Source organism: Amblyomma maculatum, chromosome 3 (assembly GCF_055883805.1).
Source record: "Amblyomma maculatum isolate TAMU_Amacu chromosome 3, ASM5588380v1, whole genome shotgun sequence".
NCBI classification, from domain to species: Eukaryota; Metazoa; Arthropoda; class Arachnida; order Ixodida; family Ixodidae; genus Amblyomma; species Amblyomma maculatum.
In genome coordinates, this window is record NC_139346.1 from 22,926,537 (window position 1) to 22,951,062 (window position 24,526).

The 24,526-nt window shown below is 48.1% G+C and overlaps 1 protein-coding gene across 1 annotated transcript in view; it reads right to left on the reverse strand.

Annotated features, from left to right (window-relative positions):
- Positions 1 to 357: 357 nt before the first annotated feature.
- LOC146194336 (CUE domain-containing protein 1) overlaps positions 358 to 24,526 on the reverse strand; it is a 70,220-nt gene continuing 46,051 nt past the window's right edge. The window contains exons 7-10 of the mRNA XM_084597351.1: positions 8,761 to 8,859; positions 7,178 to 7,247; positions 5,142 to 5,241; positions 358 to 620 (exon numbers count right to left, since the gene is read on the reverse strand). Of these exons, the coding sequence (XP_084453477.1) occupies positions 588 to 620; positions 5,142 to 5,241; positions 7,178 to 7,247; positions 8,761 to 8,859 (302 nt within the window). The 3' untranslated portion in view covers positions 358 to 587. The remainder of the gene's footprint in view (positions 621 to 5,141; positions 5,242 to 7,177; positions 7,248 to 8,760; positions 8,860 to 24,526) is intronic.

Sequence of the window (24,526 nt, forward strand, 5' to 3'; positions counted from 1 at the left end):
GACTCCTCCACGGCCAGGCTGCAACACAGCTGAGATTTTGTGACTCACTTTCTTTCCAATGCAAGTTGGGTAACTGAAGAATACTAGTCAAGAAGTGTCATTTCTGAGGCAGTCTACTGCATAAGCCAGGGTTAAGCTCAAACAAATTTTCTGAGATTACTGGGCCAAGCAACCATGCCACCACACCTTTCCTTAAGTAAAACTTATTACATTCAACCTTATTGGTTGGTGCGCACAAACATGGCTGGTCTGACTTTCTCATTCCTCTAGTGGCCACAGCAGCCAGGGCCTTCTTAAAACCAAGAGCATGATTATAAACGTGGCAGCTGAGGACAAGAGGTGGTTAAACTGTCAAAGAAAAAAAAATACTGTTGGCAATACCAGCAGCCAGTGGTTGCTCTGTTGCAGGAGTACCTTCCACATTTCTGAAGCTGCCTCTTTCAGATGCTGTGCGCTTCTCCTTTCGGGCCCTGGTGGGGGAGCTGTGGAATGCAGTAAACAAATGGCGAAGCAATCACAAGTCCCCGGCCACCACAGCAGCAGGTGTACATCACAGCTGGTGCACCACTGGCGGTGAACAGCGACCATCACCGGCCTCCCAGTGGAGAGCCCTTGCTGGGCTGCAAAAAGAACAGATGCCAATCCATGACACAACAATGATCAGCGCTAAGAAAATCATGCATTGCGCTGCAGCTTGTTTGCTGTCGTACCGAGATGCTGCAGCTGACACTGTTTGAGGCATTTTGTTTGTGCATGAGCTTGCTTCACATTTCCAAACGGTTTGCTACACGCAAACTGCAGTAGCAACAACTTTTCTAATCACAGACACAAGTCATCGTAGGGTAACATCCATGCAGCTTTCAATACTGACGATACCACCTGCAGCAACGTACAGTCGCCGACCGTTTTTTCGGACTTGAAGGGACCCGAAAAATGGTAAGAATAATCGAACAGTCCGAAAAATCCATGAAGCACAAAAAATCACTTTATTCAGAGGAAATCGGCTTAAAAAAGTCGCCGATTTTACCTTGCGGCAAATTTCTTTTGCTGGCGACGATTTGCGCTTGTATTTGCGCCAAAGTTGTCGTTTCGCTGTACACGCTAGACAGCAAGTTCACAGCGTTCGTAATTTGTGCAAGCGATGGCTGTGGTAGGCCGCCCGAGTCGTCGTCGGAGTCCGACTCGTCTTCAGGTTGAAGAACCTGGCGTACAAGTTCGTCGTCCGTGAGGTCCGCACACATATCGAGGCCGTCGTCCACTTCAACAAACTCGCCGAACGTGGAGCCCGTTGGAATGTCCATTCCGTTCCCGCGAAGGTCAACGATGAGGTCTTCGCCACTGTCTGCAGTCAAATCCTCAGAATCGTTGCAGTCTTCTACGTCATCGACTTCATCGGCGGAGAATCCAGCGTGCCTGAAGCAATTAGCAATTGTTTCCGCTCTCACTGCCTTCCACGCGTCAGCCAGCATGCTAACCGCCGCAAAAAGATCCGTGGCGTACTTTTTCCCGTTTTCTCAAGGGTCATGGTAGAATAGCTCCCACGCTTCTTTGACGGACCCGGCAGCACCGGCGGGGCCATGTCCACAGCCCGAGTGCGCACCACACTGCTCGTCAAACACGCAAAAATGAGGCACTTTTCGTTCAAAGCGGTGGAACCGCCGGACGCAATCACAAAACGGCCAAAGGATTGACGGCGCGCCACTCGGTTGACGCGGTCGGAGAAACTCGTGTGACAACACGGCGGACGTATGAGACAAAGCACAAAGAGATAGCTGCCCGCATCAGCGTTGGCGACAAAAGCAGGTTGACGGCGATGACAATCCGACTGCCACCTCGAAGTGGCAGAGATTGCAGGGGCCTCTCCTGGCAAAAATGGGGCACCGAAACCATGTCAAGCCAATCCAACTGCAGAGCCAATCCACCTCAATCCAAGATGGCGCTTGTTGCGCCGGCGAAAAGCCGATAAGATGGCAGATTTTGGCCTGCAGGGGACTGAAATTAGTCCGAAAAATCGAACTTTCGGACTTTTAAAGTCCGAAATATCCGTCGCGAATATGTATGCGCTTCTATGGGGTGACTGACGGTGCCTCACTGAAGTCCGAAATATCCTACAAGTCCGAATTATTGGAGTCCGAATTACCCGTCGGCTACATACGGAATCTGTTTTCCTTCCTCAATCTAAACACATTTGAAAGTCGCTAAGTGAGTGGTATTTATCACTTGGTTCAGATTTCAAAAATAATTCCAACATTTTCAACCTTCCCATTCCAACAATGCTCCTGCAGGCAGTGTCTGTAGTAAGGACTAAACTCTCCATCAACTGCTGTTCAGAAATAGCTCCATTCAGATGCCATTTTTTCAAATGCCTTTCTGCAAAAACTAAAGCTCTTCTGTCATATATGTAGTGTCCCTTTCAGCTGCACTAAAAGCTCCCTACCTGCTGCATTTCATCAATAACCACCACTGTTTCCTCTGCAGAAGTAGAAAGGGCTGACACACTGAGCGAGGCCACTTGTTTTGTAAAGTCAAAGAACTCTCGATTTTGTTGCTTCCACATGCACTCGTGCGAGTACTGCACACCACTGAGTCACTAATTATGATTGGGGTGCGTTAGTCCTTTTTCAAAACCAGGGTGAATAGCAACAATGTGCAACCCAAGGCTCTTAACTGGGCTCATTGGTTTCACATGACATAAGATGTAGTGCACAAAAAAACACACAGAAAGGAGTGGCGATAGGGCACCTGCATGCCTCTCTTTCTGTGCATTCTTTTTTTTTTTATATACTATGCACCATGTCTGGATGCTACTAATGAAGCTTTACCACTGAATCAGATATAAACAGCACTGGTAAAAATGAAAAAAAATTAATATAAAATAGCAATGTATGGATCTGCATTGGAGAAATGTGAAAGAATGTGCGTTGGCTGCTCTGTAGAAGCTCGTAGAGTGTCATCACTGAGCACTTTTGAGTGTCATGATTCAGAACTCTTGAAAGTCATGGCTAGACACTAGTCACGCTCATGGCTTTGACTTACACAAGTCTTGAATTCCATAGTCATGCACACTGAATCTCGAGATCTCCAATCTGAATGACTCATGAGAAGTAACTATGAGTCCCCCCCCATGACACTATGACTCAGATTAAACTATAATAACTCCTATGACATCACTAGGGCATTACGTGACATTTATATACCGTTTGTCATTACATACACATTACGTGACGTCACATCACACGTTACATTTTGCTTCCATGTTTTTATAAATACAGCCAAGTAAGGCTCTTACTATAGTAATTATGCAAAAGAGCGTGCTAGCAGCCGTTGTGGTAAAGTGTTACTGGATATAAAGCTATAATCGTTATACGCATTAAAAGTTACAATTAACTATAGATATAAAAGATAAAATGTCGATGTCCATTAACGAAGCATCGCCATGACAAGCTTACACGTAGCTCTCTCAAGATCCTGCAAACACTGTATGCAGGCTGGCTTTGACAAACAGCTTCAGAGACTGAACAACGCTGGCTAATCATGCCTCTTGGTAACAGCTGTATGTGAATCTTTGCTGCGAAAAAATTCCACTCATTTCCAGCGGTGATCTGCTAAGTAAACATAAAGACGAGGCCTGTGGTGGTATTTCCGTAAATGCACAAATCAGCGCACAGCATCAAGGAGACAAGCAGTCAATGTTTTCAGTACCATGTAAGGTGGAGAAAATGCTCCATGATAGATCGAGATGCGCTATCAAGCATGGACCTCGGTTTAATGAGTGCCAGTCTAAAGCCATCTGCAGAATCTTGCTCAAATCAGCCAGACTGACCACTGCTTCAACAAGAGGGCAAGTGAGCATAAACAGTGAACAAGAAATATGAAGGAACCTCCCAGATCACTGCACAGAATGCAAAGGCTGCAAACACACAGTGGAAGAGGCAAAGTTTGTAGTCAGAGAGTGAGTTTAAAGGGACATAACTATCTGACCACATGCTGAAAGCTGGGCCCATGTGCATTACCACTTTGTGCACTTTGTGGTCAAACTCTGCAAGCACAAAGTTTTTTAGGCATTCATGTTCTGCTCCTGAGAATTGGTCATATACTATCATCATGCTTCTGATTTTTCTTGGTGCCTTGTTCTGGCTCAGATATGCTACGGCCCTTGAAACATCATGATTTTGTTTGTATTTTTTTCGATGTTGTAACTTTGATATGCACCAAGGGTTGTGTTTTCCACAATAAGCTCAGCTGGTAGTAGGTGCTCTTTCTGTCCTTTTCTTTCCTGTGTTCTGGTTCTCTGAACTGTTCCAATGTACAGCATCAACCAACTAGGCCTAAAGCAAGTGCTTCTTACACAGAAGGCCATTCTATTTGCTACCCGAAAATTTCGCATATTGTCACATCCCTATAATTGCAATTACTATATATAGTACTTGCAGTTTCAACAAAGCACTTGATGAAGCTATGAACAAACAAGCCAAAAAAGCCACCCTACTCCTAAAATATTTCTCCTACCAAAACAATGGGTTTGTCCATGCTCAAAACTCTGCACAAGAAAAGCTAGAAATTAGTAGGCGAGTACTGCTACATGCTGCATGTGAGTGAATACCCTCCTTCTTCAGTCAGAGGGAATATTAAGTCCACATCAGCTGTCATGGTAAGAACTCAAAAAGAAAGTTATTCGCTCCACAGCTGCCTTTGTAGCACCAACTCCTGCCCTGAAGGGAGCAGAGGAGCGCTGCTTGTTTCAAATCGTCTGTTTTCGTCCTTCTACAGCCAATGACAGATGGTGCTGTGGGATCAACTGTGTCTTTTGGTTTGGCATGGCTGCAGACGCTTACTTGTGAGTCACTCTGACTAAAGCAAAAATGTATCCACCCTAAGTGTAAAAACAAAGAGAACTGACCCCCAAACAGTCACTGCATGCAAAATGTGAATGAAAGCAGGCCAGTGTTTCGACCTTAAGAAGCCTTTAAAGAGGGGCTCTGAGCGATACAGGAGACAGTAATGCTGTGGTTTGCACAAATTCTGTGCTGGAAAAAGGTCATAACTGCATGGGGCTGCCTATAGAGATGTTTCTTGGTGAAACAAAAGCCCACTGAAAGTGGCATTGGACAGAGCATATCTAGAGCTCCGTCTCGGCTGACCTGTGGTGGCTCCTGGTTTGGGCGTGCCTCTTCTTCCAACGGTCCGGGGTCCTCGTTCAGCAGCAGGTTGTCGCGTGATGGGTTGGCCGCATCGCCAAGCCTGGGGCACGAGCGCTAAGGAACCAGCTGACCACAACCTGCTTTCCTCACAGTGCACGCACTGCCCATGCCACTTTAACACAACACTCTAGGAAGATGAGGACATAAGACACCATGAGTGCTGTCTTCTGCTGCGCTATACTGTTGTGAAGCCATGAGCCAACAAGTACAAAAAATCCATGCTACTGACTTACTTTTCCTTTCTGAGCTTTTGCAATGACTACAAATGCACCTTCCCATGACTGTCATGCCACCACTGTGCTCTTTAGGCACAAGTAATCCACCACATAAATGGTGGCCAACCCAGCAAAAGGGTTGATCCCGACTAAGATAATGTTTGTTTTATCACGACAGATGCTGAGAACAAAAGGCAAGACAAGTGCAAGTTTTACATGTTCTGTGTGCCTGGCACATCAACAATGTACTACAAGGCCACTCCGCTGTGAGCCTGTGCTGTCTACTGTAGCACAGTAGAAATGGCATCCCTACTGCACTGCGCATAAAGATGAACCAATCAAGGTAGAAACCTGGCCTAGTCCAAAAAAGAGGAAATGTACCTCAGGAACAGTTTGCCTCATTTTGATTAGTTTTCGCTTGTATGGTTTTGACCTGATGTGCGCATGCGCCACTGAAGTGCATTTATGTACCTTTCTGTCGTAGTAAAACCTCAGCTGATGTTTAGCGCTCGTCCTGTCTTCTTCTTTCCTTGTGCTGCTCGTTTTAATTAAAGATGGACCAAACAGCTGGGAATGAGCTATGAAGTAAGGTCAAAGGCGTGGCTCAAAAAAGAACTGGGACAATGCAAGCCCCTCGATGAGTGCAAAGATCAAGCAAGGGAGGCAGTGCAGTGGAATGCAGGAGTGCGGCAGAGACAGTGGTGAGGATGTATGGCAAAGAAGCAACAATGCGGTGGCAGAGGCAAGCATGCTCTAGACGCTAGCCAGAAAAGGCATCTCTGACTACAAAATCAGTTTTGTAAATTAGCACATTATATGCACCTTGGAGGCGTGGTCTGATGGCTTCTTTCATGCTTATCTGCTTGTGGCATAGATAGTTGCATAAAATGCTGACAGCAACAAAAGCCCAGGTCTGTTGCAAGTACATGCTGCACCACAGCATTAACAGCACATCAAAAGGTGGGGTCAGTCAGCCATCTTTGTCGACCTTTTTCGTCCCTGCATGACCTTGTCAACAGGTCCTAGACTAAGCCTGCTACCAATTATAACTTCATTCATGTGCAGCACTGGTGTGTTTCCATCAAAAAGTACACATTTGTAATAACAGCATGGTAGCGGCAAGCCTGCAACCATGCCAAGTGAGCATGCATGGCTCGTGTGAGAACTTGATTGCTATCCCCACTTGTCGTGCTGCCCTAGAAGCATCTTCACACCAGGACTGACATTTTTAATCTTTTGTACCTGAAACTTTTTCACAGATTAGCATCAAAGGCCCCACATTCCAGAAACTGCAGCTTCACTTACATGCGTCATGCAGGTGGCATGGCCATGCACAAATTGATATACAAAGCAGAGCACTGGGCCAGTTTCTAACTATCAATGATGGAGACAGCACACAAAAAACGATACAACACAAGGATGGATGGCACAGGCAAGAGTGCTTGGCCAGTGGGTTGTGAGACAAATCGAGACCACATGACCTGGCTGAGATGGAAAATGGACCAGTTGGGACTCCCATGCCATGCTGACAAATTTGTATGGCTTGGATGATGCTAGTTTGTACATGCATGCTGATGAACATGTGTAAGATAACAGAGGAATGAATTTGGTGCCTACTGATTATGCAGGTAGCGCAGTTTATGCATGTGAACAGGGATCTGCAAGGGAAGCCACAAGTGGACACCATCAAAGGTGTCGCATCATATCCCTAAAGGCGGTATACTGGCCTGGCCAGAATGGCCCATCCAGGTCAAAGGATACATCTGACGGAAGTGGCACTTCTTGGTCCGGTGGAACAGCCTGGCCAGCTGGGCAAACTTGCGCCGAGATGCTGCACCAGGAAAGAACCAGTGCATCAAGGTGGGGCTCATCATAGTGCTTGTGACAGTGCATATAGTAATGCACGTATAACAATGCATATAGACGAGCATATAGAAGTGGTCAAACTTGTTCATTCGCAGCCACTCTAAGATGCTGGAAAAGCCACCCATCATCTCTGGGTACCACCTACAATGCCGGCTACCAGGACTGGGCAAGATACTTTAAAAATGTATCTTCGATACTGATACTCGATACCCCGAAAATTTGTTTTCCCCTGAAACAAAATACAGAACCTAAATCCGTTTTCGATACAGATACTGGATAGTGTATTATAGATACTTCAATACATCACTGATATACTGAATTTAACGAAAGTACTGATTCACAAAATTTGCATGACTGAAATCTCAATGTAATAAAGCTGTAATATAATTTGGGACGCTATGAAATTTTATCATATTTTTTGGAACCTTCAGTGCATTCCTATAGCGTAGTTCTTCTGAAAGGGCTGTTAAGGGGGATGTCACCTCCACTTTCACGAGCAAAAATGAATGCTAAACACCAAAAACGTGGCGTGCCAGAAAATCAGCCCCTGGACAGCATATAAAACTTGGGTACCATGCACATATGAGTAACTTTAGTGAACAGTGTTCGCCACCATAGGACTCAAATCTACCCACAGCAAACATTGCACAAGACACTGAGTCAATGCGCACCCTCGTCAAGTTTATCCTATCAATGTTTTAAACATGTTCCAAAATTGTGCTGCCTGTTTCAATCATTCATTGTACTCTTACGGTATCAGTGTTCCCCGCCTAAACGCAGTGTGAATTATTACCATTACACCTCCATCATTGCACTCTTACCTGCACATTACACAAAATTTTGTGCAGTCTTTTGCGTATCGAACCTTATATACTCGCCTCCCGCATGCATACCACAACCACTCAAGCCATCACCTACAAGTTTCCCACCCTACTTCATGCATTATCATATTTTAAGTTTATCTTTTTTGTCGCAAAGCCACAGACTGGAACGGACTTCCAAACAATATTACGATCATCACCTGCTCATCACGGTATGTTGAAAATGTAAGTATAGCAAAATGTAAAACCTCTCCTTGAAGCCTTTAAGGTAATGTAATGAAATAAGATGTAGACAGAAATCGACCCAAAAGGTGCAGTTTTGAATGTATGCAACACTAGTGTGCTTAAACCTGCTTGGTCTACAGCCATGAAGATTGTCACGAAATGGAGTCTCAATCATACTTTGTGTTTCCTGGCAGAAATGAAGAAAGTGAAATGAACACAGGCATTTCATTACCCTTTCGGTGATAATGAAGTGAATTCCAAAGGAAGGCAGGGAGTGAATGAGACTGGGCACTGGGAATGAGGTGGCTGTTGCTAGAAGAGGAACGGGTCAACTGGATATAGGAGAGGATTTTGCCCGCCAGTAGGCATACAGTAAGGCTGATGATACATGCCATCAAAAGGACAACTCCCGGCGGTTCACGTGTCTCGTACCTTTGCCCATGTTTTTTAGTCGCTCACGGAAGGCTGCATCTGTCTCCTCTGTGTGGGGAAGAGTGCCCCAGGACTCCTCGTCTGCATCAGCAGGCCGTCCTGCACCACCAGGAAGGACTCATGTTCAAGAAGGAACTATCCTTTCATCCACGGTAGGAGATAGAAGGGGCTCATAAAGCACGCAATCAATGAGATCATTAGAAGATGGTGGCCGAACCGCACACCTGGGTCTGTATCCGAGTTTGCATCATTATCAGAAGTGTTGCTATCTCCCGAGTCATTTGATTGGTGGAAACACCGGAGCCAGAAGGCGGTAGTGACATCTGGTTCTGGTGTCTTCACCTGCCAGATGACTCTAGGCCTGAAAGGTAGCGATACTTTCAATAACGACGAGAACCCGAAATACAGACCCAGGTTGGCAACACTCCTGAACGAGAATGCCAGCCACAGGGCTTCATTGCAGTTAAGTTCCCAAAAAGATAGTTCCGGTCCCTGCACTGCACACTTCATCATGAAAGTAGCAGCATGGCAAGGACGTGAAAAAGGACAAGAAAGGCTTCAAGAAGACACCATACCAACTTGCCCAAATCTCTATGCACCATTTCACCATTATGCACATTTCACTGTCATATTAGACTCAACTCCACACCACTGGCTGCAGGGTGCTAACTTGAACCAGCTGGTAATCAAGGCCTGCCTCTCACTAAACCTCGACGCAACAGTTTCGCGTATCACCCAAAATACTTGACCACCTCACGAAGAACTTGTCAGGCTAGTTGGTTCATAGCTCGATACAAGGAAAGAGCTGCACCAGTGAGACAAGGATCAAGAAGAGACAAGACGCACACACACAATAACAACTTTGCTTCATGAAGAAATACAAGTCATAAATACAGTCGCCGACCGTTTTTTCGGACTTGAAGGGACCCGAAAAATGGTCCGAATAATCGAACAGTCCGAAAAATCCGTGAAGCACAAAAAATCACTTTATTCAGAGGAAATCGGCTTTAAAAAGTCGCCGATTTTACCTTGCGGCAAATTTCTTTTGCTGGCGACGATTTGCGCTTGTATTTGCGCCAAAGTTGTCGTTTCGCTGTACACGCTAGACAGCAAGTTCACAGCGTTCGTAATTTGTGCAAGCGATGGCTGTGGTAGGCCGCCCGAGTCGTCGTCGGAGTCCGACTCGTCTTCAGGTTGAAGAACCTGGCGTACAAGTTCGTCGTCCGTGAGGTCCGCACACATATCGAGGCCGTCGTCCACTTCAACAAACTCGCGGAACGTGGAGCCCGTTGGAATGTCCATTCCGTTCCCGCGAAGGTCAACGATGAGGTCTTCGCCACTGTCTGCAGTCAAATCCTCAGAATCGTTGCAGTCTTCTACGTCATCGACTTCATCGGCGGAGATAGCTAGAGATAGCTAGAGATAGAGATAGCTGCCCGCGTCAGCGTTGGCGACAAAAGCAGGTTGACGGCGATGACAATCCGACTGCCACCTCGAAGTGGCAGAGATTGCAGGGGCCTCTCCTGGCAAAAATGGGGCACCGAAACCATGTCAAGCCAATCCAACTGCAGAGCCAATCCACCTCAATCCAAGATGGCACTTGTTGCGCCGGCGAAAAGCCGATAAGATGGCAGATGTTGGCCTGCAGGGGACTGAAATTAGTCCGAAAAATCGAACTTTCGAACTTTTAAAGTCCGAAATATCCGTCGCGAATATGTATGCGCTTCTATGGGGTGACTGACGGTGCCTCACTGAAGTCCGAAATATCCTACAAGTCCGAATTATTGGAGTCCGAATTACCCGTCGGCGACGATCTCAGCTAAAATTAAACTAAAAACTGGCACGTGAACAAGTGCGGACAAGATATCAGAGAGAGCATCATGGAATCGCAGTACTGGCAGATGAGAACATAGGAAGGATACACACACACAACTGCACTGAATTTTCAGACATATTTTGATCCCCGCTCTATATCTAACGAAAGGGTATCAACGCACAAGCACACTTACAAGACAGATATGACAATCACAGTAGCACAAGTGAAAAATGGCAAGGATGAGCCAACAATATAGGCAAAATTCATGAAGAGGTGAAAACGCATAAAAAGGATAAGAGCCAACAAACAACATGCCAAAAAATTTCAATGAGGCTATAGACAAAATCAGGTAAAAGAATGACGTAATTGATGCACCAACTAATAGGTCAAAAAGAATGAGAGGAGGAGTAAGGGAATGGTCTTTTAACATGGCTTGGGACACATGCTTTCAGTAGCCCTCCTAGAAAAACAGATCACATTCTTGTCCGGGTCAATATGATTGCTCTGCATCCCAAGCCATGTTAAAAAGACCATTCCCTTACCCCTCTCATTCTTTCTGGCCTATTAATTGTTGCCTCACTTACATCATTCTTTTACTAGGAGGGCTACTGAAGGCACACTGAGGCAGTCTGCTTTCAGGTTATCAATGATGGCAGTTTGTCATATCTTGTCACATCTTGCCATATCTGTCTTGTTGGTGCACTTCCGCGTTGATGCCCTTCTGTTAAATACAAAGCGCGGATCAAAGCATGTCCAAAATAAAATTGAAAGTTCAGCGCAGTTGTTTGTGTGCATCCTTCTTTTTGTCCTTGTTTGCCAGTGCTGCAATTCCATGATGTTCGACAAGTACCAACTAGCTCAGCAGCACACTCTGCACATCACACAGCATGGAAAAACTCATGAGCAAAAAAGATAGTCTTGACCTGGGCTGACCCAGTAAGTGAGAACAGAAATTCAATGTTTCTTTGTTTTCCGCTCTTGTCTTTGTGTCCACACACAAACCTTTCAGTGTGTATGTCAACCAACTCGCCCAACTTTCCGCTCTCCTATGAGGACAGAAACAACCATAAAGTTGTAGCGCTCAGTGACGCTGTAGAGCGCCCGCCCTAGATCGGCATTCCTAGCCGGCTAAGAAGAAAATAAAGTTGAACGGCACATGCTCGGTGCGCACGCACGGCATGGGCTGTTCGATTCAAGAAGCCTGCCACGCTGTTCCTCTTATTCTAGTGCTCTGCTGCGACCCAGTAAATTCTTTACAGTGGTGACTCCGGCCTATGAGATGACCGACCCCAGCAACCTACCGCCCTCAGACGGCTTCCACCTAATGCTACCTTGCACCCACAGGACGTCGCAGCGATCCAGCTCCGCCTGCCAACATTCTGGCCCAAGTATCTACAAATCTGGTTCGCCCAGGTGGAAGCCATCTTCCATCTGCACCATATCACCATGGAGGCACCTTGGTTTCGTCACTTACTTCCCAACCAACCTCATGAGGTGGATCAAGAGGTGGCGGATGTCATCATAAGGCCCTTGGGTGATACTCCAAAATAGCTACTTAAGCAGTGCATTCTAGACCACACCATGGCATCTGGGACTGCGCACCTATAGCCGCTGCTCACCTGCGAAGAGCTGGAGGGCGCCACCCCTCCCAGCTGCTCGATAGCATGCGGCAGCTCCTGGGCGAAAGCAACGCCGACTCGAAAGGTGCACAATTGAGATAGCTGTTCCTGCAGCGCTTGCCGCAGCCCATCCGCATCGTCTTAGCTGCTGTGGGGGACTTGACTCTTGACAGCCTCGTGCAGCTAGCTGATCGAGTCCATGCCACGATTTCTCCTTCTGTCGCCGCTCTTTCCTCTCCACCAGAGTCCTCCCTCATTTCACGATTAGAGACCATGATCGACTAGCTGGCTGGTCGCCATTTGTCTTCGCCGAAAGGTCTGCGCTCTTCCAGTTCTCGCAGTCAGCATATTTGCTGGTAATCACCAAACTTATCAACACCACGCCCGCCAATGCACTGCACGATGCAATTGGTTGGGAAATGCGCTGCGAGATCACTGACTGCGGTATGTGACCTCGCCCTTCACCTTGGCCGCCTTTTCATAGTCATAGATCGCATTTCCGGCCTGTGCTTCCTCGTCAACACTGGTGCTGAAGTCGGTGTGCTGCCGCCATCCAAGGCTGAGCGTACTTCCAAGTCACCTGGACTTACTCTCCTTGCGGCCAACTCAACCTCCATTGCCATGTATGATCTCCGGTCCCTCACTTTGGACCTTGGCCTGTGGTACACAAGATTCATTGCTGAAGTGGCGTGAGGACTCCCAGCTGTATTTGCCTACATCAACCACATCCTTGTCGTGAGTCGTACTCCACAAGATCATGAGCTTCACCTCCGGGAACTCTTTCAATGCCTCCAAGAATTTGGCTTGGTCGTCAACACTAAGAAATGTGTCTCGGCTCTTCTGAGCTCGAGTTCCTGGGCCACCACATCTCAGCGCAGGGAATTCATCCATTACTTTCTCACGTCCAAGTTATTACACTTCTCAGCACTCACTACCCTACGCAAACTCTGCGAGTTGCTGGGCCCAGTGAATTTTTCCCAGTGCTTTATCCCACACAACGCCGAGTTCCTGGGCCCAGTGAATTTTTCCCAGTGCTTTATCCCACACAACGCCAAGCTTCTTCACCCCCTGATCGACCTTCTTTGCATAACCATATCCTCCTCCTCCATGATTTCCTGGTCTCCCGAAGCTCAAGATGCTTTCATGGCTGCAAAACAAGCCCTCGCCGATTCGATTCTCCTCATCCACCCTAGGACTTCCGTGCCCACTCGTATTGTGATGAATGCTTCCAGTGTGGCCATTGGTGCTGTTCTTCAGCAGGAAATTGACTCTGAGTGGCACCCACTGGGCTTGTTTTCTCCAACCTGCCGAGACTCGCTACAGTGTATTTGGCCGTAAGCTGCTCGCCATCTACTCCATCATCCAGTATTACCACCACATCTTTGAGAGCCAGACATTTCCAGTCCACAGCAGATGTAGACACGCCTATAGAGGTAATGCTGTGAAAATGCTTCAGGCTGGCCTCAATTGGTCGATGCCTTTGATGTGCCGGATGTCACATCCGGCACATCAAAGGCATCGACAATGAGGCAGCTGATGCATTTTCACGCATTACCTCTATCGGCGTGTCTACATCTGCTGTGGACTGGGAATGTCTGGCTCAGGCACAGCTAGAAGACCCTCAGCTTCAAGCCGTGTGACCACCCCCGTGTTCTCCGTCTGCAGCTCGTGCCTCATCCGCTTGAGCCCGGATTGCTCTGGTGCGACATGCCACCGGCTTGTTGTATGGCAGTAATATTTCACGCATTCATACGTTCATGCTATCCAGCCTAATGTGTAGCCTTTTCCTACTGCATTTAAATGGCCAGTTTCTAACTAGCTTATGATGCAAGTAGAATTGGCACAGCAACCAGAGTCCTTCAATACTAGTCATGACAGTTCACCATAACACTGTGGGGGAGCTTTGCGTACTGCCAGCGGCGGCCACAGTGCGGCACTTCGTACATTATGGGATTTTGGACAGGTGGCAGAGAAGGCGGCTGGCACTGTACTTAGTATGATATGCATGAGTATATGATATGACATGATTATAGTATGATATGCTATGATATGATTATATGATATGATTCTCCCTATGTATTCACAGCAAATGGCACAAAATAGGAAAGAATGATGCAGCACCGGAAAAAATTTGTTGCTTTAGTTTCATTTCCCTCAAGTACGTTTCTGCTTTGCTTGAAAGAACTAATGGCTAGTTGAAGATACGTGTATGTATCACAGCATGGTATTCGAGCATTGCAAGGATTTTTGATGGCCTCTAGAGCCCGCCCACCCGCACATCAAAAGCGTAGCAAGTGTCGCCTAGTGCCATCAGACCTTTGAGGTGTGGAGAATGGTGTAGGCAATGAGGTTGGCCGCACAGGGTGTCTAGTTGCATACTTGTTCTTTACATGCCCGTGAAGAAGTTTGCAATGAATATGTGCTTTAGCCCCATCCTTAGTATCAGACGGCGAGTGGTCTGACTCTCAAAAGAACGGTATGCTGCTAGCAAGGGCCCTAAACCATTTCTTCGGCATTTTGAAGATGGTAAAGGACAACGTTAGAGAAATTCACTGTTGACAAGTTTCCATTCTTCAATGTGTGCATGAACACGGCAGAAAGCATATTGCATGATAGTTGAATACCTTCTGCCAATGTGGATTGGCCATCACATTTTGTGGCAATCACATCAGAAGTTAGCCACTTTGGTCGTTACCAAAGAAAATAGCAAAATCACTCAAGGGCACGTGCACGCACATTATGTTCAACTAGCAGAAGGATTACAGTTAATTTGAGATGTCAGCCGGCAGCTGGTTAAGTAGCTATGTTGCATCTCTGTAATATAAGACTTCTGTAACTTTTTTCATTTCACTTTTGAAAAATGGTCAAGCTTTCATAAATGATTGAAAGAACTCCAACTGCACTTATTTCAATTATGACAGTCGAAAGCAGTCTGCCTTGCTTTTGCAATGGTGATCCTCAAGAATGACTTGTGCAATGTGTAAAGTATACATCAAGGTATGTACACATTTATTATGAGGAACATTCTAATCTAAGCCAATAGTTTCCTTTGCGACTGTCTTAAGGCACTATTACTGTGCTCCACTCCTGTAGGGTTTGAGTTTAGCAGAGGGACAAAATCTGCATGCAAAATAAGTGTGGATAAGACTCACTGACCGGAGATGCAAGAAGCACCTAGAATGAAGGCTGAAACGCATGTATGAGAGCAGATATAAAGTTGGAAAGGAAGAAATACAATTTAGTGTAGCTTATAATTTGGGGAGAGAGTAAAACCGGTAAAAAGGACTGTGAACACGACAAAATAATGCAAGAATGAAGCTTATAGGCAGATGACCCCTCAGGAAGAAAAAATAAACATACGCAAAACAGAAACCACAGAAATGCCATTTCAAGTAAACCTTGATCCTGGTCATTTACTGCTTGCTGCATATGAATCACACATGCACTGGAACTGCCGCTGCAGCGAATATGAGGTATATACAAGATTTTAAATGCCTCATATTCACCGGAGCAGCAGTCAATTTCACTGAATGCATGATTTTGTGCATACAGACACCAAAGGCACGAAAGATGTGGCGTGAGCAGTCGCAAGTTGCAATTAGAGCAATCAGGCGGTGTATCGATATCTGGCAGCGTCCTTGAAAGACACTGAATCTGCCACAGGTTTCTGCTACAAGATGTTTCAGGAACATGGGAGAAGCCAGTGGCAGCAGTATATAGCACAGCACAAATGTTACATGCTGGCATAAAAATAAAAACTCTTGCTCCAAGGCCTGACTGGACACTAAATTGCCCTTGGTTATCCTTCCTCCTAACTTCTTTCAATGTAACATAATTTAGAAGATGATACCATCAGCATTTGCGGGTATTTTCAGACACATTTTTCCATTCTGACGTGTGCCATAGAGCACGAGTGGCAGCACCGCTCTGATGTCCCCAGACAGGCAAAGGTGCCCCTGCTCCTGTTCCTATATTAAACTTCTGTCGAACTGTCATGACCACTAAATGTTCTGAAGGATTCTTCTATAACTTTGAAAGATTTTGCCCATCCAAAGCCTATAATTCATACACCCGCTGTTTCAGTCATGCAAATAGTGTTGTGTTGTGGAGCCCTGTATGCCTTAACTGCATATGCAACGGTGACCTTAAGATATGTTGTGACAAATTTGCACCAGCAGTGTTGGTCAGACACTTTGCTTTTATGCTGTTCACCTTCCATTTGCACCTCTAAATTATATTTCGTAGCCGCTTTTTTCTTCCCAGCTGTGCATGCACGGTGGAGGGAGGCCTTCTGAAGAGAATGCTGGTGGGCAGGTGGACTATCTATTTGAAGCCCCACATAGAGAAACTGGTGCAGGAGGTGAAACCCTGGAGCCCTCCTTGACTTTAACCTCTGCACATGATATTCCACACTGCTTATACCCAAAAACATCTGTTAACTTTTTATACGCTGATAACAGTAACTACTTGTGGTCACCTCATTACAAACATTGCAACATATACACGCATCCATAAAGATGTCAAATTCTCAGCCAAGACAAAGAACATAAAACAATCTGGTTATTTGCCCGCAGCTCCATGTAAAAAGCAGCCTGTACCATAAATACTGGTGAAGCGTTTGTGCGGCACTGTTTCGAACTCCCATGGAATCTCAAGTTACAATGGAGAGAAGGCAGTGGGGTTCTTTCTCACAGTTTGATTAATGATGCAGATATATATGATGCAGCCAGACCGTCTACTACAGATTGTTACCGGCGAATGAAAAGGCAAGTAACGCACTTTCCTGTTGGCTTGAGTTTACAGCCAACTAACGTGAGTATTGTTGCAACAAGTGCTTTCATAGCGCAGGGTTCTTACACGGCCACGTGTCGGTGCGCTTATATCTTTGAGTTCGTTTCGCTTTCATTTCCAGTGGATTCATTCGCACTTGTCTTGGTATGTGTCTTAGTCATGCGATCCCTTCCCTATAAATAGCCCTGCATCTTGGAATAAAGGGGGCCTTTGTTGCTTGGAATCCACATTCTCATGCACTTCTCTTACTCTGACCACCATCGGCCACTACTTAAAGTGTCACTTGTCAATTGGCAGAGACGGACAGGATGACATACTGTGCGTCAGCCTATTGAGCTGCTGCATGCATTGCATGTGCCCCTTCTGTGCCTCTGTATCTGATCACACATACATTGCAAGAAAATAAGATGATGAAGCAAGCTGACAGTGGTGCAGGGCGGAGGAATTCAGTTTCAATCCAAGTTTATTTGCATCCATACAAGTACAGATGACGGGAGTACAGACAAAAAGCTAAACGAATTCGGCTTGACAGGGCCTGTACCTCCTACAGAAATGGCACTGTACACAATAAACAGAACACAAGATGCAATACAGTCGAACCCGGTTATATCGAACCCGGATATATCGAATTTTGGTTATATCGAACTCACGGAATATCCCCTTGAAAATCCCATGTTAAAGTATAGGAAAGCCGCGTCATATAGTTACGGGAAATATTCACAGTACGGCAGTTGTCCACACCACTGAGGATGATCACAGCACAGCACTCGCACAGCACAGCACTCGTCTGCGTCTTCTTCTTCTGGGAGTCGGTCGCACTTCTTTTTCGTCAGCACGGCCAGCGAATACCGCTCAGTAACACTACCCCCCCTCGGGAAAAGCACAGTCCCGGTGCGTTCTACGTTTGTGAAACAGAACGTGCATAATAGGGCTTCAGGCGGGGCACATGCACTATTTCAGAGGATGGCGCTCTGGACGAGGATTTCGGAGGCACAGATTCAACTTCGTATGTGACGTCTGTCACGGGGCGCAAAACTCGGTAAGGGCCTGTGTAACGGGGCAAAAGTTTTCACACAAGCCCACGCGACGGCACGGAAGCCACAGCAAGACGAGTGACCCAGGAATGTAGGGGACATCACGGTGGCAACTGTCGTACCGGAATTTTTGAGTCTTGGAATGCAGAGAGCCTGGCATGAGCTATCCGGCGGGCATCATGAGCATGGGCTACAGCATCACTGGCGTAAGTACTGGTGGCGTCTGCCGCGGGTAGTGAGGTGTCGAAGGGCAGTAATGGGTGTTGGCCAAATAACAGATAAAATGGGGAGTATCCAGCAGTAGAATGTACTGATGAATTGTAGGCGAATGTCACAAAGGATAGATGAACGTCCCAATCCCGGTGGTCGTCAGACACATACATGGACAGCATGTCTGTGAGGGTACGGTTTAGGCGTTCCGTGAGGCCGTTGGTCTGGGGGTGATAGGCTGTGGTGAATTTGTGACGGACGGAGCACGAACGGAGAATTTCGTCAACCCCTCGCGACAGAAAGCAGCGGCCACGGTCAGTTAGTAGTTCACGAGGGGCACGATGATGTAGAATCATGTTTTCTAGGAGGAAGTCAGCTACGTCTGTGGCGCAGCTGGTCGGGATGGCTCTGGTAATAGCATACCGCATAGCATAATCGGTGGCGACGGCGATCCATTTGTTCCCTGAGGCGGAAACTGGAAAGGGCCCAAGAAGGTCAACATCTACACGGGAAAACGGGTCAGTTGGTATGGGGATCGGCTGCAAATGGCCTGAAGGCAAAATTGTGGGCTTCTTTCGGCGCTGACACAATTTACATGCGGCAATATATTGCTGGACGGGGCGGTGGAGCCCCGGCCAGTAGAAGCGTCGGCGCAGGCTGTCGTATGTGCGAGATACACCCAGGTGGCCAGCCGTTGGAGCATCATGAAACTGTTCAAGGATGGTGGAACGCAGATGTTGAGGAACGACGAGCAAAAGGTCTGCGCAGTCTGGTCGCATATTGCGTCGGTATAGGGTGTTCTTGTGGAGCACATATAAGGCAAGAGATGGATCAGGTCGGTCACAGGTCAGACGGAGGATAATGGAATGGAACAAAGGATCTAGGTGTTGTTCGTCAGCAATGCTAGAAAAGGCCGACACAGACAAGACACATATGCGTCATCATCAGAATCAGTAGGACTAGGGGAGTCGACGGGATGACAGGAGAAACAGTCTGCATCTTGGTGAAGCCGGCAGGACTTGTACACGACGGAAAATGTATACTCTTGTAATCGAAGCGGCCAGCGCCCCAAACGGCCTGTAGGATCTTTGAGGGAGGAAAGCCAACACAAGGTATGATGCTCTGTTATAACAGTAAAGTGGCGGCCAACCAAATAAGGGCGGAATTTTGTAATAGCCCAAACAAGTGCCACGCACTCTCGCTCTGTGATAGAGTAATTTTGTTCGGATGTAGATAAGAGGCAGCTGGCATACGCAATCACCCTTGTGTGGCCGTGCTGTTGCTGGGCAAGTATAGCTCCAATGCCATGACCACTTGCGTTAGTGCAGAGTTCAGTATTGGCAATGTATTGATACCTGGAAACGCGGGCCCAAAGTGATGTGCTCACTGACGAAGACGACGACCGAGGAACACGGGCACGACAAAGCGTTGGGAAAGAGGACGACGCTGACAGAGTGGTCACTGCACGGCTACTGAAGTCTCAGCGTCGAGTTCAGCCCATCGCAGAGCTGTTACATTAAGTACATCCCCATAACATCTTGGTGGAGGTCGCGGGTTCGATGAGGTCGATGTCGAGGACTCGATTTCGCTTTATGAGCGTGTTAGCCAGCACAACAGGTGGGACGCCACGCTGATGCTGGCCAATGTCATCTTCTACCTTACTGGCACGGCACGCGTTTGGTTCGAAACGCATAAAGCAGAAATACCCTCCTGGGATATTTGCAAACAAAAACTCCGTGACCTGTTCGGAAAACCGGTTGGCCGCCAACTCGCCGCCAAGAGGGACCTCGCCAAACGTGCCCAGACATCTACCGAGCCTTATATTACGTATATACAAGACGTTCTGGCCCTCTGCCGAAAAGTTGATAAAGACATGCCAGAACCTGATAAGGTGGGGCACATCCTCAAAGGCATAGCCGACGATGCCTTCAATCTTCTACTCTGTCGGGACTGTGCTACGGTTGACTCCGTTTTGCAAGTTTGTCGACATTTCGAGCAGGCCAAACACAGACGCATTGCACATCGCTTCGATCGGCTCCCCAACACTGCCCCTACCTCCATAAGCGAGGATCTGCCGACCCTAAGGCAACCTTCCAACACTGAAAATGTGACACACATCGTACGTCGTGAACTGGAAGCGCTCGCTCCTGCTGCATCCAATCCGCCCTCCTCGGACAGCAACCTAGCGACGATATCCCTCATTCAAGCCGTCGTTCGTCAAGAGGTTGCCAACTTGGGCGTCCCCTATAGCCACACCGTGGAACAACACAGTTCGAGCCCCGTCCCTCCCATGGTCGCCACCGCTACACCCCACAACACCTACGCGCCACGTTACCGATACCACAATCCTGATGAGTGGCGCACCCCTGACGACAGGCCGATCTGTTTCACGTGCTCCCGTATTGGCCACATCGCTCGCCACTGCCGCAGCTGCTGGACATCACCACCTCGACGTTTTCCTTACGTGGACCGCTACTCCGATTACGGTCACCCCCGTTTCACGCCTCGTTATGAGCCGCCCCGCACCGATACTACTCCGCCTCCTCCTGTGTCCTGTTGGTCTCCTTCCCCGCCAGCCCGCCGTTCCCCTCTTCCTAGCCGCAGTTCCTCGCCGTCCTCTGCCGGCCGCTTCACAGGAAACTAGCCAATGCAGCTCCCGGAGGTGACGCTGCATTGGTATCCCGACCTGAAAATCTTCTACTGCCCATTTTTTCGCCCTGTAACCTCCTCTCCCTGTTCGCGGATGGTGTTCCCGTCTCTGCCCTCATTGACACTTGTGCCCAAGTCTCGATCATGAGCTCATCGTTTTGCCGCCGCCTCAAGAAAGTACAGACCCCCGCCGCTTCGCCCACTGTTCGTGTTGTCAATGGTAGTACTGCTGCCGTCACTGGGCAGTGCACTGCCCGAGTCACCCTTGCCAGTCATCACATCCCTGTTTTGTTCACTGTCCTCAACCAGTGCCCTCACAATGTGATCCTCGGCCTTGACTTTTAACGGCCCACTCTGCCCTTATCGACTGCTCCAGCGGCCTTCTTCATTTGGACCTACCTGTCTGCTCAGAACATCCTCCATCTGCACCCCACCTTCGCTCCACTGAGTTCGCTCGCCTGCCCCCTGACTCTGCTGTTTACCTACCTCTGTCACCTTTCCCGCCTGTGCCTGACGGTGACTATCTTGCTTGCCCTATCACCGAAGTCTTTCTTGACCGCAACGTCGTTCTTCCTCATCTCATCGTACGCGTTACACAGAACAGCACCTACCTTCCTATCCTGAACTTTAGTCTGTCACCCCAAGTTCTCCCCGAAGCAATATCCCTTGCTATCTTGTCCCCTCTCACAGACTGTACCATTTGTGCACTCACTGCTGGCTCACATTCAAGCGTCCTTCACACACCCATACTCTCCACCACAATTACCGAACACGCTCAGGATCTGCACAACCTTTTGTTATCCTTCTCCGACATTTTTGAATTTGCTGCTGGTTCTCTGGGCCAAACATCAGTTGTGACACACCGCATTGACACTGGCAATGCAAAGCCTGTACATCGGAGGCCTTATCGTGTGTCCCTTTCTGAGCGCCAAGTCATCCAGCAGGAGGTCGACAAGATGTTGGGCAACGATATCATCGAACCTTCGAACAGCCCCTGGGCATCTCCTGTCGTGCTCGTTAGAAGGAAAGACAACAGTTGGCGCTTTTGTGTCGACTATCGACATCTGAACAAGTTTACAAGGAAAGATGTTTACCCGCTGCCGTGAATAGACGATGCCTTGGACTGTTTACATGGAGCCCGCTACTTTTCCTCCATCGACCTTCGTAGCAGCTACTGGCAGATCTCTGTTGACGAACAAGACCGCGAAAAGACAGCTTTTGTCACACCCGATGGGCTTTACCAATTTAAGGTTATGCCTTTTGGACTTTGCAACGCCCCTGCTACGTTTGAACGAATGATGGACTCCTTACTCCGCGGCTTCAAATGGACGACTTGTCTATGTTACTTGGATGACGTGATTGTCTTCTCGTCCTCGTTCGAAAGCCACCTTCGTCGCCTTTCTTCCATCTTGGCACTTTTCCGCCGTGCCGGACTTCAACTGAACTCAAAAAAGTGAAGTTTTGGTCGCCACGAACTTAAAGTGCTAGGCCATTTGGTGAATGCCACCGGCGTGCAACCCGATCCCGACAAAGTTCGCGCTGTCAGTGCGTTTCCATGTCCCCGTTCACCCCGTGATGTCCGCAGCTTTATAGGACTGTGTTCTTATTTTCGCCGGTTCGTCCAAAACTTTGCCGCTGTTGCTCGTCCTCTCACCAATCTGCTGAAGAAAGGCGTTCCATTCTCATGGGGACCAGAGCAGGCTAACGCATTCTCCACCCTCATCGCCATTCTCACCAATCCTCCTGTGTTGGCCCATTTCAACCCGTCTGCCCCAACGGAACTTCGCACCGACGCCAGTGGTCACGGGATTGGTGCCATTCTTGCACAGCGACAACGCGGCCAACATTGCGTTATTGCCTACGCCAGTCGTCTCCTGTCATCAGCAGAACAGAACTATTCTATTACGGAACGGGAGTGCCTGGCTCTCGTCTGGGCCGTTGGAAAATTCAGACCCTACTTGTTTGCCGACCCTTCACTGTAATTACCGATCACCACGCCTTATGTTGGCTCTCTTCCCTCAAGGATCCTGCTGGCCGCCTCGGCCGCTGGGCACTGCGCTTGCAGGAGTATACCTTTTCCGTTGTATACAAATCCGGTCGGCTCCACCAGGATACAGACTGTCTGTCCCGTTATCCCGTCGATCCCCCTTCCTCTACTGACCATGAGTCGGACCCCTGTGTCTTCTCTATATCGAACTTTTCCCACATAGCCAACGAACAGCGGTTGGACCCAACCCTCAGTTCTCTTATCGACCGCCTCCGCACACACAGCCGTGACTCTTCCCTCGCCCTGTTCTTCCTTCATGAGAATACGCTATACCGCCGCAACATGCGACCTGATGGTGCTGAGCACTTGCTGGTCGTTCCCCAACACCTACGCTCTGCCGTTCTCGAACAAATGCACGACGCCCCTACAGCTAGTCATCTTGGTCTCTCACGCACATACGACCGCGTGCGCCGGCGTCTCTCTGGCCTGGACTCTACCGCTCTGTCCAACGTTATGTAGCCGCTTGCGACCTCTGTCAACGCCGGAAGAAACACCCTGTGCTACCACCTGGACACCTGCAGCCGATTGCTATCCCGACTGAGCCATTTTCTTGTGTTGGCCTTGACCTCCTAGGGCCCTTCCCCGAGTCCTTGTCAGGAAACAAATGGATCGCTGTGGTCACCGATTATGCCACGCGGTACGTGATCACTCGCGTCATTCCAACCAGCTGCGCCACAGACGTTGCTGACCTCCTTTTGTACGACGTCATACTACACCATGGTGCTCCCCGTCAACTACTTACCGATCGTGGCCGCTGTTTCCTTTCCCAAGTTGTTGAGGAAATACTTCGTTTTTGCTCCTTTCGGCACAAGTTCACCACTGCGTATCACCCTCAGACGAACGGCCTTACGGAGCGTCTTAACCGCACATTCATCGACATGCTCGCAATGTACGTATCCAACAGTCATCGCGACTGGGATATTAGTCTGCCATTTGTCACCTTTGCATATAACTCTTCGCGTCATGACACTGCTGGGTACTCTCCATTCTATCTTCTCTTTGGAAGAGACCCCTTACTGCCCTTCGACACTTTGCTTCCCGCCGCTGGCCCCGTCACAACCTATGCCCGCGATACCATCGCCCGAGCCGACGCTGCTCGCCAGATTGCTCGTCACAATCTCACCATCTCTCAAGAAGCTCGAAGACGCCGCTAAGACGCTCACCACCGCGATGTGCACTATCCTTCCGGATCTCTGGTGTTGCTCTGGCTTCCGTGCCGTCGTGTGGGGTTGCGTCAAAAACTTCTCCCCCACTACACAGGTCCTTACCGTGAAGTAAGACTAACCGGCCAAGAAGACGCACACAGGAAAAATCGACACAGAAAGAAAGAGGCTGGACTACCAACTGAACTTATTAGCAAGAACGGGGCTCGAATATATAGAGGCGCTCAGCCACATGACTTTTCCACAATCGCCTTCACATCCTTCCGTCGTGGAACAACAATTCACTTTCATCGTAACTCCTTTATCGTACCTACGCTTACCCAGTAATCACTACGTACATATAAAACTATAAAACAACACTATCTTTGCAAAGCTGCGTCAGAAGGAACTAAAGTCATACACAATACAAACATTCACGGTTTTTTTGTTTTGCGCGC